The sequence below is a fragment of the Nerophis ophidion genome, linkage group LG20 (genome assembly GCF_033978795.1).
Source record: "Nerophis ophidion isolate RoL-2023_Sa linkage group LG20, RoL_Noph_v1.0, whole genome shotgun sequence".
In the NCBI taxonomy this organism is placed as follows: domain Eukaryota; kingdom Metazoa; phylum Chordata; class Actinopteri; order Syngnathiformes; family Syngnathidae; genus Nerophis; species Nerophis ophidion.
In genome coordinates, this window is record NC_084630.1 from 43098920 (window position 1) to 43119243 (window position 20324).

Below are 20324 nucleotides of genomic sequence, written 5' to 3' on the forward strand. Positions count from 1 at the left end.
GCTTTCCAAACCACACGCAGGCGCACATCGTTCAGATAAAAGTGTGGGCGTGGCCTTGCAGCGAACGATCGCGTGTCCGGCCAGTTTCCTGGCACGCGCCCGCAGTGCACGCGCAGTGGGTGCTATTTAAACAGTCCCGTGGCGCTCGCGCTCAGTTTAGCCTCAGTCGGGAAAAAGTTCCTCGACGAACTTGGTCATTGTTTTTTTTTTTTTTTTACCGCTCACACGGAGTCCGGGCCTCGGCCTAACCCGCCATGTAGGCTCCGCAAGTCCGTCACACCAAACGCGGATACCGGTTGTTGCAGCACGATGTGGCCGTGGGTGATGTGGGTGATGTGGGTGATGTGGGTGATGTGGGTGTTGGTGTGCCCCGCCGGCACTCAGTACTCCAGCGACGAGTGCAGCTGGCGAGGAAGGTGAGGATGCAAACTTTTACCTTTCGTTGTCGAGCTACGTGTTGCTTTCGAGCGAAACTCGTCTTCAAAGTGTTCCGTTATGGAGAAGTTGGGTTCGTTTTTTTTTTTTTTTTTTTTTTAAACTGCTTCTTTTGTTTCCTACGCTACATTTTGGCGCGCGATAGGAACATTTAAACACATGATGGAAAATATATTTTGTAATGTGTGGGAAGAGGAGAGGTAACCTGGTCTCTCTTGTCTCTCGTTAATCATGCGCAAGTCAATTTCTTTTTTCATGTATCTTCGACTAAATTGTCTTTTTGAGAGCTTCAACATCCGTTTATACATTTTCTACCGCTTATTCCCCTTTTGGGGCTTCACGGTGGCAGAGGGGTTAGTGCGTCTGCCTCACAATACGAAGTTCCTGCAGTCCTGGGTTCAAATCCAGGCTCAGGATCTTTCTGTGTGGAGTTTGCATGTTCTCCCCGTGACTGCGTGGTACTCCAGCTTCCTCCCACTTCCAAAGACATGCACCTGGGGATAGGTTGATTGGCAACACTAAATGGTCCCTAGTGTGTGAATGTGAGTGTGAATGTTGTCTGTCTATCTGTGTTGGCCCTGCGATGAGGTGGCGACTTGTCCAGGGTGTACCCCGCCTTCCGCCCGATTGTAGCTGAGATAGGCGCCAGTGCCCCCCGCGACCCCGAAAGGGAATAAGCGGTAGAAAATGGATGGATGGATGGATGGATGGGTGGCAGAGGGGTTAGTGCGTCTGCCTCACAATACGAAGGTCCTGCAGTCCTGGGTTCAAATCCAGGCTCGGGATCTTTCTGTGTGGAGTTTGCATGTTCTCCCCGTGACTGCGTGGTACTCCAGCTTCCTCCCACTTCCAAAGACATGCACCTGGGGATAGGCTCCTCCCACCTCCAAAGACATGCACCTGGGGATAGGCTCCTCCCACTTCCAAAGACATGCACCTGGGGATAGGTTGATTGGCAACACTAAATGGTCCCTAGTGTGTGAATGTGAGTGTGAATGTTGTCTGTCTATCTGTGTTGGCCCTGCGATGAGGTGGCGACTTGTCCAGGGCGTACCCCGCCTTCCGCCCGATTGTAGCTGAGATAGGCGCCAGCGCCCCCCGCGCGACCCCAAAGGGAATAAGCGGTAGAAAATGGATGGATGGAAAAAAATGGTCAAGACCCCCCACCCCCTGCAGTACCTCTACAGACCCCTAGTTGGTGTTGCAGGCGGATCTATGTGCAGATGTACCTAATGTAGTGACCATTGAGGGTTGTTTTCAATTAAATGATTACTAATTAAAAACATTGGATAGGATTATAAAATATCCAAACATCAAATGGGGGCGTTTGTACGCAACAACAACAAAAAATTAACCCTTGTCCAGGGTGTACCCCGCCTTCCGCCCGATTGTAGCTGAGATAGGCGCCAGCGACCCCAAAAGGGAATCCATCCCTCCATTTTCTACCGCTTATTCCCTTTTGGGGTCGCGGGGGGCGCTGGCGCCTATCTCAGCTACAATCGGGCGGAAGGCGGTGTACACCCTGGACAAGTCGCCACCTCATCGCAGGGCCAACACAGACAGACAACATTCACACTCACATTCACACACTAGGGACCATTTAGTGTTGCCAATCAACCTATCCCCAGGTGCATGTCTTTGGAGGTGGGAGGAAGCCGGAGTACCCGGAGGGAACCCACGCATTCACGGGGAGAACATGCAAACTCCACACAGAAAGATCCCGAGCCTGGATTTGAACCCAGGACTGCAGGACCTTCGTATTGTGAGGCAGACGCACTAACCCCTCTGCCACCGTGTTTATACATTTTCTACCGCTTATTCCCCTTTTGGGGCTTCACGGTGGCAGAGGGGTTAGTGCGTCTGCCTCACAATACGAAGGTCCTGCAGTCCTGGGTTCAAATCCCAGGCTCGGGATCTTTCTGTGTGGAGTTTGCATGTTCTCCCCGTGACTGCGTGGTACTCCAGCTTCCTCCCACTTCCAAAGACATGCACCTGGGGATAGGTTGATTGGCAACACTAAATGGTCCCTAGTGTGTGAATGTGAGTGTGAATGTTGTCTGTCTATCTGTGTTGGCCCTGCGATGAGGTGGCGACTTGTCCAGGGTGTACCCCGCCTTCCGCCCGATTGTAGCTGAGATAGGCGCCAGTGCCCCCCGCGACCCCGAAAGGGAATAAGCGGTAGAAAATGGATGGATGGATGGGTGGCAGAGGGGTTAGTGCGTCTGCCTCACAATACGAAGGTCCTGCAGTCCTGGGTTCAAATCCCAGGCTCGGGATCTTTCTGTGTGGAGTTTGCATGTTCTCCCCGTGACTGCGTGGTACTCCAGCTTCCTCCCACTTCCAAAGACATGCACCTGGGGATAGGTTGATTGGCAACACTAAATGGTCCCTAGTGTGTGAATGTTGTCTGTCTATCTGTGTTGGCCCTGCGATGAGGTGGCGACTTGTCCAGGGCGTACCCCGCCTTCCGCCCGATTGTAGCTGAGATAGGCGCCAGCGCCCCCCGCGCGACCCCAAAGGGAATAAGCGGTAGAAAATGGATGGATGGATGGATGGAAAAAAATTGTCAAGACCCCCCACCCCCTGCAGTACCTCTACAGACCCCTAGTTGGTGTTGCAGGCGGATCTATGTGCAGATGTACCTAATGTAGTGACCATTGAGGGTTGTTTTCAATTAAATGATTACTAATTAAAAACATTGGATAGGATTATAAAATATCCAAACATCAAATGGGGGCGTTTGTACGCAACAACAACAAAAAATTAACCCTTGTCCAGGGTGTACCCCGCCTTCCGCCCGATTGTAGCTGAGATAGGCGCCAGCGACCCCAAAAGGGAATCCATCCCTCCATTTTCTACCGCTTATTCCCTTTTGGGGTCGCGGGGGGCGCTGGCGCCTATCTCAGCTACAATCGGGCGGAAGGCGGTGTACACCCTGGACAAGTCGCCACCTCATCGCAGGGCCAACACAGACAGACAACATTCACACTCACATTCACACACTAGGGACCATTTAGTGTTGCCAATCAACCTATCCCCAGGTGCATGTCTTTGGAGGTGGGAGGAAGCCGGAGTACCCGGAGGGAACCCACGCATTCACGGGGAGAACATGCAAACTCCACACAGAAAGATCCCGAGCCTGGATTTGAACCCAGGACTGCAGGACCTTCGTATTGTGAGGCAGACGCACTAACCCCTCTGCCACCGTGTTTATACATTTTCTACCGCTTATTCCCCTTTTGGGGCTTCACGGTGGCAGAGGGGTTAGTGCGTCTGCCTCACAATACGAAGGTCCTGCAGTCCTGGGTTCAAATCCCAGGCTCGGGATCTTTCTGTGTGGAGTTTGCATGTTCTCCCCGTGACTGCGTGGTACTCCAGCTTCCTCCCACTTCCAAAGACATGCACCTGGGGATAGGTTGATTGGCAACACTAAATGGTCCCTAGTGTGTGAATGTTGTCTGTCTATCTGTGTTGGCCCTGCGATGAGGTGGCGACTTGTCCAGGGCGTACCCCGCCTTCCGCCCGATTGTAGCTGAGATGGGCGCCAGCGCCCCCCGCGCGACCCCAAAGGGAATAAGCGGTAGAAAATGGATGGATGGATGGATGGAAAAAAATTGTCAAGACCCCCCACCCCCTGCAGTACCTCTACAGACCCCTAGTTGGTGTTGCAGGCGGATCTATGTGCAGATGTACCTAATGTAGTGACCATTGAGGGTTGTTTTCAATTAAATGATTACTAATTAAAAACATTGGATAGGATTATAAAATATCCAAACATCAAATGGGGGCGTTTGTACGCAACAACAAAAAATTAACCCTTGTCCAGGGTGTACCCCGCCTTCCGCCCGATTGTAGCTGAGATAGGCGCCAGCGACCCCAAAAGGGAATCCATCCATCCATTTTCTACCGCTTATTCCCTTTTGGGGTCACGGGGGGTGCTCGCGCCTATCTCAGCTACAATCGGGCGGAAGGCGGTGTACACCCTGGACAAGTCGCCGCCTCATCGCAGGTCCAACACAGACAGACAACATTCACACTCACATTCACACACTAGGGCCAATTTAGTGTTGCCAATCAACCTATCCCCAGGTGCATGTCTTTGGAAGTGGGAGGAGGCCGGAGTACCCGGAGGGAACCCACGCATTCACGGGGAGAACATGCAAACTCCACACAGAAAGATCCCGAGCCTGGATTTGAACCCAGGACTGCAGGAACTTCGTATTGTGAGGCAGACGCACTAACCCCTCTGCCACCGTGAGAGCTTCAACATACTTGGTAAAAAAAAGTATCAAACCTTATAAACGCTATACATTCTTGCAAGAATTGATTGACATGTATTATAGGGCAGGGATCCCCAACCACCAGTCCGGGGACCGGACCTTAAATAATTAATAACCGACCGCATTTCCTCATGCTTAACTTTGGCCGGTCCCACCAGAGCAGGGGTCAGGAACCTTTTTGGCTGAGAGGGCCACAAAAGCCAAATATTTTAATATGTATTTCCGTGAGAGCCATATAATATTTTCCATCCATCCATTTCCTACCGCTTATTCCCTTTGGGGCCAGGGGGGCGCTGGTGCCCATCTCAGCTACAATCTGGCGGAAGGCGGTGTACACCCTAGACAAGTCGCCACAAAGGGAATAAGCAGTAGAAAATGGATGAATACAACTAAATGAGTGCATTTTAAAGTAATACATTTTTAGAGTTGAATAAGTCTTTTATTCTTTTTAATAACATTGTTATTCTGAAGCTAACCAATAATAAATAAGATACTTCTAACCATTAATGCCACTTATTGAACCGGTGGGGTAGAAAACGGATGGATGGATTAAATGCACAAGGTTTTATATTTCGAACATTATTTTTAACACTTATTCATTACTTATCGTGTTAAGCAATGCCAGCTAAGATGTCAGAGAGCCAGATGCAGTCATCAAAAGAGCCACATCTGGCTCTAGAGCCATAGGTTCCCTACCCCTGCACCAGACCATACTTGCCAACCTTAAACCTCCGAATTCTGATCTACAAAATTTGCAGGCATCATACGCCTTCCCCTTGGAGCCGTCCTGGATGAACTGATTTATTTTTTCCAATCATTTTGGAACGTCCAAGCGTACTTCTTCTCACTCGTCGTCGCCATGTCTCTTCTTCGTTCTTCTGCTTCGTCTCTGTTACGTTTATGGACATTACTACTTGCCGTAGTTTTGAAGCAATGCATGATGGGAATCCGGATGTTGTGTGTCAGTGTATTAACGCGCCGGCTGGAATAAACACACGCTGAGAAATAGCTTTATGGGTTATAGATAAACCTATGGATAACGGAGACATATATAATGGTAAATGGGTTGTACTTGTATAGCGCTTTTCTACCCCTTTTTAAGGAGCCCAAAGCGCTTTTTGCCCATTCACACACACATTCACACACTGACAGCGGGAGCTGCCATGCAAGGCGCTCACCAGGACCCATCAGGAGCAAGGGTGAAGTGTCTTGCCCAAAGACACAACAAAACCGCTCTAAAACAACACCTCCAGGCAACTTCAACACTTTACTAATACCCTCCTCCATTCACATCCCATCTCCCCGGATTATAAACAACTCAAATGTACTTCTAATGTATATACTTGTTCTTATGCTATGTGAACTCACTATGTTCTCTGCTGGCTGTACATATCCTACTAAATAAGACCTACACTGTTTCAATGTCCACATTTCTCTGTTGATGCAATTGTTGATGACTGAAGTTCTGATATCAACCAAAACTCCTCATCCCACCCCCCGGATTGTAAATAATGTAAATAATTCAATGTATATACTATGATGATTAACTTTTGTGATAATGTATTATGTTGATAATATATATTTGTACCATGAATTGATTAACGTGGACCCTGACTTAAACAAGTTGAATGCCCTCCCGGTAACAGTTCGAGATGCTACCTCAGTAGAAGCATTTAAGTCTCACCTTAAAACTCATTGGTATGCTCTAGCCTTTAAATAGACTCCCTTTTTAGACCAGTTGATCTGCCGTTTCTTTTCTTTTTCTTCTATGTCCCACTCTCCTTTGTGGAGGGAGTCCGGTCCGATCCGGTGGCCATGTACTGCTCGCCTGTGTATCGGCTGGGGACATCTCTGCGCTGCTGATCAGCCTCCTCTTGGGATGGTTTCCTGCTGGCTCCGCTGTGAACGGGACTCTCGCTGCTGTGTTGGATCCGCTCTGGACTGGACTCTCGCGACTGTGTTGGATCCATTATGGATTGATCTTTCACAGTATCATGGTCTCATAGTCATCATTGTCACCGACGTCCCACTGGGTCATTATTGTCACCGATGTCCCACTGGGTGTGAGTTTTCCTTGCCCTTATGTGGGCCTACCGAGAATGTCGTAGTGGTTTGTGCAGCCCTTTGAGACACTAGTGATTTAGGGCTATATAAGTAAACATTGATTGATTGATTGAAAAACTTATTGGGGTGTTACCATTTAGTGGTCTATTGTACGGAATATGTACTGTACTGTGCAATCTACTAATAAAAGTATCAATCAATCAATCAATCAAACGTGACTAGGATGGTAGAAGGTGGGGATTGAACCAGTAACCCTCAGATTACTGGCACAGCCACTCTACCAACTTCGCCACGCCGTTCCCCTAATAGTCCCCTTTTCAGGTGAGAGAGGACGCTTTTAAGGCATGTCCCAACATTGTTGTCCAGTTGAAATCAGTAGAAATTTGGGAGAATGGTTGCCACGGTAGATTTTCGGAAGGGGCACTGAAATTCGGGAGGGTTGGCAAGTATTCACCAGACACACCAATAAGCTTGATCATAGACGTATTATAGAACTCCTCATATGAAGTCGCCATTTGCTACATTTGTTACACTGGATCATTATTGTCACCGATGTCCCACTGGGTGTGAGTTTTCCTTGCCCTTATGTGGGCCTACCGAGGATGTCGTGGTGGTTTGTGCAGCCCTTTGAGACACTAGTGATTTAGGGCTATAAAAGTAAACATTGATTGATTGATTGATCTTTGTTTACAGGGGACAATTCAGGATTCAAGGTTGTTGTCATATGCACAGTTAAACAGACAGTTTTCTGTACAATTAAAATCTTACTTTGCTAGTCCACCCTTCAAAAAGTCACACGGTAATTAGCTCAAATAAATACACATTAATAAACATATAAAATCTAAAGGTGCCAAATCGTAGCCAAAAGCTAGGTTCTGTCTGTGGTTCCGGTCCGCAGCAGGTTGATAACCTAAGATCAGGGCAGATCAGGAACAAAGTGACCATAGTAGGTAGATAGATAGATAGATAGATAGATAGATAGTAGTTTATTGATTCTTTCAGGAGAGTTCCTTCAGGAAAATTAAAATTCCAGCAGCAGTGTACAGAGTTGAGATCAATTTATATATATAGTATAGTATAACAATAGTAGTTAAAGTGCATAAGGCAGATGGGGAAGTGCTAAATTGTTGCATATAATAACTTTGCTGAAGGTAGAAAATACACATCTTCTTTGGCCTAGTGAGTTAAAGTGCTGGTATTATCGCATGTAGTCCTATTATACAAGTAGTTAGCAATAACAGTCGGCAGTAAGTCGAACACATTTCCAGTGAGGGTTGGACTCCGCCAAGGCTGTCCTTTGTCACCCATTCTGTTCATAACTTTTATGGACAGAATTTCTAGGCGCAGTCAAGGCGTTGAGGGGTTCCGGTTTGGTAACCGCAGGATTAGGTCTCTGCTTTTTGCAGATGATGTGGTCCTGATGGCTTCATCTGACCGGGATCTTCAGCTCTCGCTGGATCGGTTTGCAGCCGAGTGTGAAGCGACCGGAATGAGAATCAGCACCTCCAAGTCCGAGTCCATGGTTCTCGCTCGGAAAATGGTGGAGTGCCATCTCCGGGTTGGGGAGGAGACCCTGCCCCAAGTGGAGGAGTTCAAGTACCTAGGAGTCTTGTTCACGAGTGAGGGAAGAGTGGATCGTGAGATCGACAGGCGGATCGGTGCGGCGTCTTCAGTAATGCGGACGTTGTATCGATCCGTTGTGGTGAAGAAGGAGCTGAGCCGGAAGGCAAAGCTCTCAATTTACCGGTCAATCTACGTTCCCATCCTCACCTATGGTCATGAGCTTTGGGTCATGACCGAAAGGATAAGATCACGGGTACAAGCGGCCCAAATGAGTTTCCTCCGCCGTCTGGTGGGTCTCTCCCTTAGAGATAGGGTGAGAAGCTCTGCCATCCGGGAGGAACTCAAAGTAAAGCCGCTGCTCCTCCACATGGAGAGGAGCCAGATGAGGTGGTTCGGGCATCTGGTCAGGATGCCACCCGAACGCCTCCCTAGGGAGGTGTTTAGGGCACGTCCAACCGGTAGGAGGCCACGGGGAAGACCCAGGACACGTTGGGAAGACTATGTCTCCCGGCTGGCCTGGGAACGCCTCGGGATCCCCCGGGAAGAGCTAGACGAAGTGGCTGGGGAGAGGGAAGTCTGGGTTTCCCTGCTTAGGCTGTTGCCCCCGCGACCCGACCTCGGATAAGCGGAAGATGATGGATGGATGGATGGATATTTACTTACGCATGGAAAATTGGACCAAAAAAGCTAACATTGGTGTATCTATGTATGAAATATTTCACAAAATATGAATACATAACTTTTAGAATGGACATACTAACCCACAGAAATATATTAGAATTAATGTCAAGTATTTATTTTTGATTGATTGACCGTGAATGCGTGGGTTCCCTCCGGGTACTCCGGCTTCCTCCCACCTCCAAAGACATGCACCTGGGGATAGGCCCCTCCCACCTACAAAGACATGCACCTGGGGATAGGCCCCTCCCACCTACAAAGACATGCACCTGGGGATAGGTTGATTGGCAACACTAAATTGGCCCTAGTGTGTGAATGTGAGTGTGAATGTTGTCTGTCTATCTGTGTTGGCCCTGCGATGAGGTGGCGACTTGTCCAGGGTGTACCCTGCCTTCCGCCCGATTGTTGCTGAGATAGGCGCCAGCGCCCCCCGCGACCCCGAAAAGGAATAATCCATCCATCCATCCATTTTCTACCGCTTATTCCCTTTTGGGGTCGCGGGGGGCGCTGGCGCCTATCTCAGCTACAATCGGGCGGAAGGCAGAGTACACCCTGGACAAGTCGCCACCTCATCGCAGGGCCAACACAGATAGACAGACAACATTCACACACTTGGGCCAATTTAGTGTTGCCAATCAACCTATCCCCAGGTGCATGTCTTTGGAAGTGGGAGGAAGCCGGAGTACCCGGAGGGAACCCACGCATTCACGGGGAGAACATGCAAACTCCACACAGAAAGATCCCGAGCCTGGATTTGAACCCAGGACTGCAGGACCTTCGTATTGTGAGGCAGACGCACTAACCCCTCTGCCACCGTGAATAAGCGGTAGAAAATGGATGGATGGATTGAGAAGTTCATTGACATCTGAAATAATTGAATCTATGTAATGATTTAAAAAGGCAAATAGATGGCACAAAAAGCCAAAAGGCTTGTATCCATTGTTGTCCATTACTAGCTTTCTTATATACTGTATCCATGCTTTTGTCCTTGAATGTGATGTATCACCTATAACCCGTCAGATACTAAAGCCTAAAAAAAAGCTTACTACGAGCAGAAACCAGTATAAAAACAAAATTCTATGGAAAGCTTTTTTTGCAATGGGGAAAAGGCCAGGGGGTTCCCACTAATTCCACTATTATTTTTTCACATGTTCATTTTTCATGCACTTATATGTTGTATTTATCTGCCACACATGGAAGGCCGGTCCGTGACAATAACACCTACATTAAACTGGTCCCTGGTGCAAAAAAAGGTTGGGGACCTCTTTTTTAGAGGACTGTGATGCACCCTCTTTAAAGACTTGTTTGTATTTCCTCTGTCAGAAAGTACTCCTGCTTTTTTTCACCAAATACCATCCATCCATCCATCCATTTTCTACCGCTTATTCCCTTTCGGGGTTGCGGGGGGCACTGGCGCCTATCTCAGCTACAATCGGGCGGAAGGCGGGGTACACCCTGGACAAGTCGCCACCTCATCGCAGGGCTCACCAAATACCACTTCAAGAAAACCACAATGACCGATATTAAAATACTGTAGCGTAGCAGGCCTAAACATTCATTAAAAACAAGGCAGATGTTTTATTTAACATGTATATGTAATATTTTGGTCACTGTAACATTACAACCTCCTCAGTGGCCTTTTGGTTAGTGTCCGCCCTGAGATTGGTAGGTCGTGAGTTCAAACCTTGGCCGAGTCGTACCAAAGACTATAAAAATGGGACCCTTTACCTCCCCACTCAGCATCAAGGGTTGGAATTGGGGGTTAAATCACCAAAATTATTCCTGAGCGCAGCCACCGCTGCTGCTCACTGCTCCCCTCACCTCCCAGGGGGTGGGACAAAGGGATGTGTCAAATGCAGAGGGTAATTTCACCACACCTAGTGTGGGTGTGACTATCGGTGGTACTTTAACTTTGTTTTAAAGATTATTTAGCTTACCACAAGATGGAGCATGGGTAACACTAGTACCACAGTTTGAGAATCACTGATATAGTCCGCCATTTTGGTTTGTACGTTTCATTTTTGGGGGCTCCCTACCATTCCAGTTTTTATTTTTCTGTGTGACTTTGGAATCCCTTGGTTTAAACCAATAATCCTTCATACACTTAGGAGATTTGACTTCCAGGAACTGTCGTAGTTTGCTTCTACCGTTCTTTTTTCCAGTAAAATGAACACATCTTCATTCTTATTTATTCCAAAGAAATGCATGAAATAGCATTTAGCAGTTAGTTTTTGTCTTGTTTGTTGAAATGTAATGCAGAGTGCCCACAACTGACTGGAATGTCTAATCTCCAGTTCCTATCTTCAATCAATCAATCAATCAATGTTTATTTATATAGCCCCAAATCACAAATGTCTCAAAGGACTGCACAAATCATTACGACTACAACATCCTCGGAAGAACCCACAAAAGGGCAAGGAAAACTCACACCCAGTGGGCAGGGAGAATTCACATTCAGTGGGACGCCAGCGACAATGCTGACTATGAGAAACCTTGGAGAGGACCTCAGATGTGGGCAACCCCCCCCCCTCTAGGGGACCGAAAGCAATGGATGTCGAGCGGGTCTAACATGATACTGTGAAAGTTCAATCCATAGTGGCTCCAAGACAGCAGTGAGAGTCCCGTCCACAGGAAACCATCTCAAGCGGATCAGCAGCGTAGAGATGTCCCCAACCGATACAGGCGAGCGGTCCATCCTGGGTCCCGACGAGCGGTCCATCCTGGGTCTCGACTCTGGACAGTCAGTACTTCATCCATGGTCATCGGACCGGACCCCCTCCACAAGGGAGGGGGGGACATAGGAGAAAGAAAAGAAGCGGCAGATCAACTGGTCTAAAAAGGAGGTCTATTTAAAGGCTAGAGTATACAGATGAGTTTTAAGATGAGACTTAAATGCTTCTACTGAGGTAGCATCTCGAACTGTTACCGGGAGGGCATTCCAGAGTACTGGAGCCCGAACGGAAAACGCTCTATAGCCCGCAGACTTTTTTTGAGCTCTAGGAATCACTAATAAGCCGGAGTCTTTTGAACGCAGATTTCTTGCCGGGACATATGGTACAATACAATCGGCAAGATAGGCTGGAGCTAGACCGTGTAGTATTTTATACGTAAGTAGTAAAACCTTAAAGTCACATCTTAAGTGCACAGGAAGCCAGTGCAGGTGAGCCAGTACAGGTATATATGTATGTATATATGTATATAAAGGTATATACAGTACAGGCGTAATATGATCAAACTTTCTTGTTCTTGTCAAAAGTCTAGCATAATTTACAGGGTTTGAGTAAATAAAGCCATATGTAGTCTTTGATAGCTCCTCCACCTCCTAAAGTTGTAAAGCACGTGAGAGGCGGGAACATCACACGTGGCAGATTGAACTTTATCTGTCTTTTAACAACTTAATAACCCCCCCCCCATCACGTGTGGGTGATGAAGTAGCTTGTGCACATCGACCTCATCAGTAAATTAGAGAAGGCTTTTAGTTTGGTTGAACAATGATCATTTTTATAAACAACAAGTGTATTATTTTTCTTACAGTGGTCTGAGCCACGAGTCTCATCGCAGAGATGTAGAGCAGGTCTACTTACGTTGTTCCCAGGGCTCTATGGAGTGGCTCTACCCGACTGGAGCCATCATCGTCAACCTACGTCCAAACACAGAACCCTCACCTGAACACATGGAGGGTCTCCATGTGTGCATCAAGCCCCTGCCTCACTCGCAGGTAAAGTATTTTAATTTGGACAGAAACCTCAGTTATTTTAACCAGCGCTTTATTAAATGCATGTATCCGTGTATGAAGGGTTCTCATCTGTATTTGGATCGAGCCGGTGATTTGAAGCTGCTGATGGCCGAAAGTGAGCAGCCTGAGGGAAGCGTGCGCTGTTTTAGCCATGCTGATGGAGCTCTGTTTGTGGAGGCTGTGCCGCAGGCAGACATTAGCCGGAGGATCACCGCTTTCCAATATGAACTGGTGCCCAGCCGGGGTCCTGAGGCGCACTCGTTCACACAACTGCTGCCCAGTTTTGGTAAGAAAATTCTGTTATGTTGCTTTGGACTACTTGCTAAAGCCTCCCAGGTTTGAGTCCCATGTTGTCTGTGTGCCTAATTCTACTTGTGTGTTTCAAGTTCAATTTCATGCTGTGGAATCATGTTTCAATGGGCTCTTATGTTTATTTCCTTTTATAGCACACCGGATTTGTACTCATATTTCTACAGTACTGCACAATTGCTTTAGCCACTACTAGCTTTGTGGTTTTAAATATCAATCAATCAATCAATGTTTACTTATATAGCCCTAAATCACTAGTGTCTCAAAGGGCTGCACAAACCACCACGACATCCTCGGTAGGCCCACATAAGGGCAAGGAAAACTCACACCCAGTGGGACATTGGTGACAATAATGACCCAGTGGGACGTCGGTGACAATAATGACTATGAGAACCTTGGAGAGGAGGAAAGCAATGGATGTCGAGCGGATCTAACAGGATACTGTGAAAGTTCAATCCACAATGGATACAACACAGTTGCGAGAGTCCAGTCCAAAGAGGATCCAAGACACAGCAGCGAGAGTCCCGTTCACAGCGGAGCCAGCAGGAAACCATCCCAAGCGTAGGCGGACCAGCAGCGCAGAGATGTCCCCAGCCGATACACAGGCGAGCAGTACATGGCCACCGGATCGGACCGGACCCCCTCCACACGGGAGAGTGGGACATAGAAGAAAAAGAAAAGAAACGGCAGATCAACTGGTCTAAAAAGGGAGTCTATTTAAAGGCTAGAGTATACAAATGAGTTTTAAGGTGAGACTTAAATGCTTCTACTGAGGTGGCATCGCGAACTGTTACCGGGAGGGCATTCCAGAGTACTGGAGCCCGAACGGAAAATGCTCTATAGCCCGCAGACTTTTTTTGGGCTTTGGGAATCACTAATAAGCCGGAGTCCTTTGAACGCAGATTTCTTGCCGGGACATATGGTACAATACAATCGGCAAGATAGGATGGAGCTAGACCGTGTAGTATTTTATACGTAAGTAGTAAAACCTTAAAGTCACATCTTAAGTGCACAGGAAGCCAGTGCAGGTGAGCCAGTATAGGTATATATGTATGTATTTATGTATATAAAGGTATATACAGTATAGGTATATATGTATGTATATATGTATATAAAGGTATATACAGTATAGGTATATATGTATGTATATAAAGGTATATACAGTATAGGTATATATGTATGTATATATGTATATAAAGGTATATACAGTACAGGTATATATGTATGTATATATGTATATAAAGGTATATACAGTATAGGTATATATGTATGTATATATGTATATAAAGGTATATACAGTACAGGTATATATGTATGTATATATGTATATAAAGGTATATACAGTACAGGCGTAATGTGATCAAACTTTCTTGTTCTTGTCAAAAGTCTAGCAGCCGCATTTTGTACCAACTGTAATCTTTTAATGCTAGACATGGGGAGACCCGAAAATAATACGTTACAGTAGTCGAGGCGAGACGTAACAAACGCATGGATAATGATCTCAGCGTCTTTAGTGGACAGAATGGAGCGAATTTGTGAAGTAATATAGAAAATGGTAGAAGATGTTCGATTTGCAGAATTACAGAAAATATTCATCCAAAACTGATAAGTTGCTGCACTGGGCAAGGAAGAACTCGCATAGATAAAGTTGCATCTACTTAAGCACCAACCCCTCCAGCACACAGGTCTCAAACACCCTGCCCGCAGGCCAGATCCGTCCCGGGCAGGTATTTAATCAGGCCCTCGGGAACATATGAAAATCAAAATGCATCCAGCCCACATGAGGAATTTCAGCAAATAAGAACTCATTCTTACTCCAGTTTCACCGCCACCTATACATCTCATGTAATACAAATATCGATGGAGGCCACAGTAGTTTTAATAAGATGCAATGCACTAACCATTCTTAGTAAGGAAGTCACATTACCACCAAAAGTAGCAATAATTTAATTGTACACGTCACCGCTTTAACTATATATCCTGTCTGTGCAAAAGAACACATTAAAGGAGAACTGCACTTTTGTTAAATTTTGCTTAGGATTCACCATCCCAATGTAAAAAAACATGTGTTTTTTATTGCCATCTACTTTGTAACACTATATGGCAAGTGTGAGGTGGCTCACATTGCAGCTAATGGGAGTCATCTATTGCGTCCATAAAGCCCTCTAAAAAACACCCAAAACCGCTAACAGTATGACATTTACATGTTACCTGAATTTTAACCAATTATTAGCGATTGTTATTATAAGCACTAACGCCATGATCACAGAGAGCTAACCAGCTGATGAATCTATTGACATATTGAGCCGGGGTGAGCTGCTGCATCGCCTCTGAGCTGGTAATAGTTCATTCTAGATTTTAAATCATGCCTTTTAGTTACACAGTAGAAGGATGTGGCTACAAACCAAGAAGTTGGTCAACTTTGACATTCAACTTTGATGTTGAGATGACGAAAAAAACACGTAAAAACACTTGTTTGCGCCCATTTTTTTTGTTTGTTTTTTGATGATCAATTCTTCTAAAACGGAAATATGTGAACACGTCATCAGTTGGCATCCCAGTAAGAACAAACATTGTACAGTTAGTGATGGTTTTATTATGTTTAAAGTTTGTATTTCTTGTTTATCACTTAGCAATAATACTGATTGCCAGATATGCTTATCACTCAGCTTCTAAAACATGTGGATCGTCCTCATATTCAGTTTCAAAAATCTAAGGCTCCGGATCATCATTTGTAGTCGCCGTTGTTGTCTCTCATGAAGTCTGTGCCATGATTAGAAGTAGGGCAAGGCAAGTTTATTAATCAATCAATCAATGTTTACTTATATAGCCCTAAATCACTAGTGTCTCAAAGGGCTGCACAAACCACCACGACATCCTCGGTAGGCCCACATAAGGGCAAGGAAAACTCACACCCAGTGGGACGTCGGTGACAATGATGACTATGAGAACATGATACTGTGATACTGATGACTATGAGAACATATGAGAACATGATACTGTGAAAGATCAATCCATAATGGATCCAACACAGTCGCGAGAGTCCAGTCCAAAGCGGATCCAACACAGCAGCGAGAGTCCCGTTCACAGCGGAGCCAGTAGGAAACCATCCCAAGCGGAGGCTGATCAGCAGCGCAGAGATGTCCCCAGCCGATACACAGGCGAGCAGTACATGGCCACCGGATCGGACCGAACTCCCTCCACAAAGGAGAGTGGGACATAGAAGAAAAAGAAGAGAAACGGCAGATCAACTGGTCTAAAAAGGGAGTCTATTTAAAGGCTAGAGTATACAAATGAGTTTTAAGGTGAGACTTAAATGCTTCTACTGAGGTAAATAAATAAAGCACAATAAAGCACAATTTGTAAACAAGGCAATCCAAAGTCAATCAATCAATCAATGTTTATTTATATAGCCCCAAATCACAAATGTCTCAAAGGGCTGCACAAATCATTACGACTACAACATCCTCGGAAGAACCCACAAAAGGGCAAGGAAAACTCACACCCAGTGGGCAGGGAGAATTCACATCCAGTGGGACGCCAGTGACAATGCTGACTATGAGAAACCTTGGAGAGGACCTCAGATGTGGGCAACCCCCCCCCCCCCCCCCCTCTAGGGGACCGAAAGCAATGGATGTCGAGCGGGTCTAACATGATACTGTGAAAGTTCAATCCATAGTGGCTCCAAGACAGCAGTGAGAGTCCCGTCCACAGGAAACCATCTCAAGCGGATCAGCAGCGTAGAGATGTCCCCAACCGATACAGGCGAGCGGTCCATCCTGGGTCCCGACGAGCGGTCCATCCTGGGTCTCGACTCTGGACAGTCAGTACTTCATCCATGGTCATCGGACCGGACCCCCTCCACAAGGGAGGGGGGGACATAGGAGAAAGAAAAGAAGCGGCAGATCAACTGGTCTAAAAAGGAGGTCTATTTAAAGGCTAGAGTATACAGATGAGTTTTAAGATGAGACTTAAATGCTTCTACTGAGGTAGCATCTCGAACTGTTACCGGGAGGGCATTCCAGAGTACTGGAGCCCGAACGGAAAACGCTCTATAGCCCGCAGACTTTTTTTGAGCTCTAGGAATCACTAATAAGCCGGAGTCTTTTGAACGCAGATTTCTTGCCGGGACATATGGTACAATACAATCGGCAAGATAGGATGGAGCTAGACCGTGTAGTATTTTATACGTAAGTAGTAAAACCTTAAAGTCACATCTTAAGTGCACAGGAAGCCAGTGCAGGTGAGCCAGTATAGGTATATATGTATGTATATATGTATATAAAGGTATATACAGTATAGGTATATATGTATGTATATATGTATATAAAGGTATATACAGTATAGGTATATATGTATGTATATATGTATATAAAGGTATATACAGTACAGGCGTAATGTGATCAAACTTTCTTGTTCTTGTCAAAAGTCTAGCAGCCGCATTTTGTACCAACTGTAATCTTTTAATGCTAGACATGGGGAGACCCGAAAATAAAGGTCAGTGTTTACAGAGTAGTTATTATGCAATTGTCTTCAATTTGTCACCAATAATAGCTTGTTAAACTGCTCAGCCCAGACCCGTCTAGTCAGTGATGTGAGTGGAGGTGACAGGCCAGGTTTGAGTTGTGAAGAAAAAAAAAAAGCCCATTTGAGCTCTTTCACCCGACATGAAGCGCTTCCCTCCCCCCCGCCGTCTTGTCTCGGCCAGACCTAAGAAAACAAGCAGGCCAATCCAAAGGTCATGTCGGTGTCAAGCACAAGAGCCAGCCAATCGTCTCTCGGCTGTCAATCAAAAGCAGATGCCCCTCAAGGCAAGGCATGTTGGGTAGGCCACCCATATGAGTGAAGCAGTTTGGTAGAAAGGGAGGAAGTGTGTTGTTTCCTTTACACTCACTTGTCCATTTGTCCACTATTTCAAATAATTAGACAGCCAAGGAATAAGCGGTAGAAAATGGATGGATGGATAGACAGCCAAGCCCTGTATGATCAGTGTCAGAGCTTGGTCCACATTGCCGGCAGTAAGTCGGACACGTTTCCAGTGAGGGTTGGACTCCGCCAAGGCTGTCCTTTGTCACCGATTCTGTTCATAACTTTTATGGACAGAATTTCTAGGCGCAGTCAAGGCGTTGAGGGGTTCCGGTTTGGTGACCGCAGGATTAGGTCTCTGCTTTTTGCAGACGATGTGGTCCTGTTGGCTTCATCTGGCCGGGATCTTCAGCTCTCACTGGATCGGTTCGCAGCCGAGTGTGAAGCGACTGGGATGGGAATCAGCACCTCCAAGTCCGAGTCCATGGTTCTTGCCCGGAAAAGGGTTGAGTGCCATCTCCGGGTTGGGGAGGAGACCCTGCCCCAAGTGGAGGAGTTCAAGTTCCTAGGAGTCTTGTTCACGAGTGGGGGAAGAGTGGATCGTGAGATCGACAGGCAGATCGGTGCGGCGTCTTCAGTAATGCGGACGTTGTACCGATCCGTTGTGGTGAAGAAGGAGCTGAGCCGGAAGGCAAAGCTCTCAATTTACCGGTCGATCTACGTTCCCATCCTCACCTATGGTCATGAGCTTTGGGTCATGACCGAAAGGATAAGATCACGGGTACAAGCGGCCGAAATGAGTTTCCTCCGCCGGGTGGCGGGTCTCTCCCTTAGAGATAGGGTGAGAAGCTCTGCCATCCGGGAGGAACTCAACGTAAAGCCGCTGCTCCTTCACATCGAGAGGAGCCAGATGAGGTGGTTCGGGCATCTGGTCAGGATGCCACCCGAACGCCTCCCTAGGGAGGTGTTTAGGGCACGTCCAGCCGGTAGGAGGCCACGGGGAAGACCCAGGACACGTTGGGAAGACTATGTCTCCCGACTGGCCTGGGAACGCCTCGGGATCCCCCGGGAAGAGCTAGACGAAGTGGCTGGGGAGAGGGAAGTCTGGGCTTCCCTGCTTAGGCTGCTGCCCCCGCGACCCGACCTCGGATAAGCGGAAGAAGATGGATGGGTGTTATAATGTTTTTTCTTTCTTTTTTTTGGCAGTCACATGTGAACCTTGTTCAGATGAAGAGGTGCTCCTGGCAGTTTGCACCAGTGACTTTGGTAAATGCAAACATCAGACACACACAGTTACACATGTCAGCCAACATTGTTGCCTAAAGTCAATCTGCCATGTTGTTGTCTCCGTAGCGGGCAGAGGCCTCTTTCAAGGCGTGCTGCTAAGCACCGACAAACCCTCTCAGGTCGCATCGGTGTCTCTAAGTCGACTCTTCCATCAGAAGAGCGCCGTGTTTGCTGCAGGCGGGGCAAAGGTGCGACGCTGGACCGGGCGGGTCAATGTTCCCTCTCAGTGCGGCATTCCACCTGGTAAAGATGACTACCTTTTGACCGGCTCTGTCCATTTTGGAGAGGCGTGGCTTGGCTGCGCACCTCGCTACAAGGACTTCCTGAGGCTATATGTCGAAGCACAAAGAGCAGGAAGGAACCCTTGTCAGGTAAACACTGACTGAAAGCACAGAGGACATCTTGGTAAAGACAATGGAGCTCATCTTCAAATGGGTGGATGTCATTTATTGTTGCCGTGCAGCAAAACACTTTAAACAACCAACCTCTGCCAAGACTTCCTCTCCTGTTACAGAGAGAAAGTGGTTTCTTCTAGTTCCAACAAAAGTGTTTCTCTTTATACGTGACTTAAGCGGCTTTAATGCCCCTTGGCCACTAAGAAGTGTAGTTATGTGCCAAATGTTTCCGGCCTAAGTTGTAGGGTTGCTCGTTGAAACGCAAGTTTGCTTTGTAAAAAGCTTTCTAAAAACCAAACATCTTCTGACAGAAGTGAACCTTATGCAACTCTGTGAGTTTATATGCTGTTTGCTAAGGTGTTTTTACATGTTCCGAAAAATAAATGGAGTTCATCATCATGTCAGTTTTCTTATAAAACAGTTAATTAGAATTCATTATTCTGCATTTTGATCATTAAAATACAAATGATAAATGTGCAGAAAGTGACAACATTGTAGTTAGGCGTCTCTGAATTGAACACATCTGTTTTCCTCCCCTCAACATAAAAATGTTGTTTTAACTTATATTAGTTTATTGAGGCGTTTTGTTTTGCATCTTAAACAACAATATGTACATTTGTGAGACACAGGCAAATACGTGCTGCTGCTGGGTTTATTTAGAAATCTTGACAACGAAGTACAGTGCAAGCACGATACAAAACCATCAGCTGGCCACAAATGAGAAGATGCAGTAACAGAAGAATTAAACGAGGAATTAGTCACGAAAATGAT

General features: G+C 46.6%; 1 protein-coding gene across 1 annotated transcript; it reads left to right on the top strand.

The window, feature by feature from the left end:
* The first annotated feature begins 110 nt into the window (after nucleotides 1-110).
* Nucleotides 111-19952, top strand: LOC133539158 (meteorin-like protein). The gene is made up of 5 exons (XM_061881273.1): nucleotides 111-416; nucleotides 12555-12738; nucleotides 12817-13042; nucleotides 19078-19137; nucleotides 19225-19952. The coding sequence occupies exons 1-5, from the start codon at nucleotides 310-312 to the stop codon at nucleotides 19542-19544; spliced, it is 897 nt and encodes a 298-aa protein (XP_061737257.1). The 5' UTR covers nucleotides 111-309; the 3' UTR covers nucleotides 19545-19952.
* Nucleotides 19953-20324: the final 372 nt, after the last annotated feature.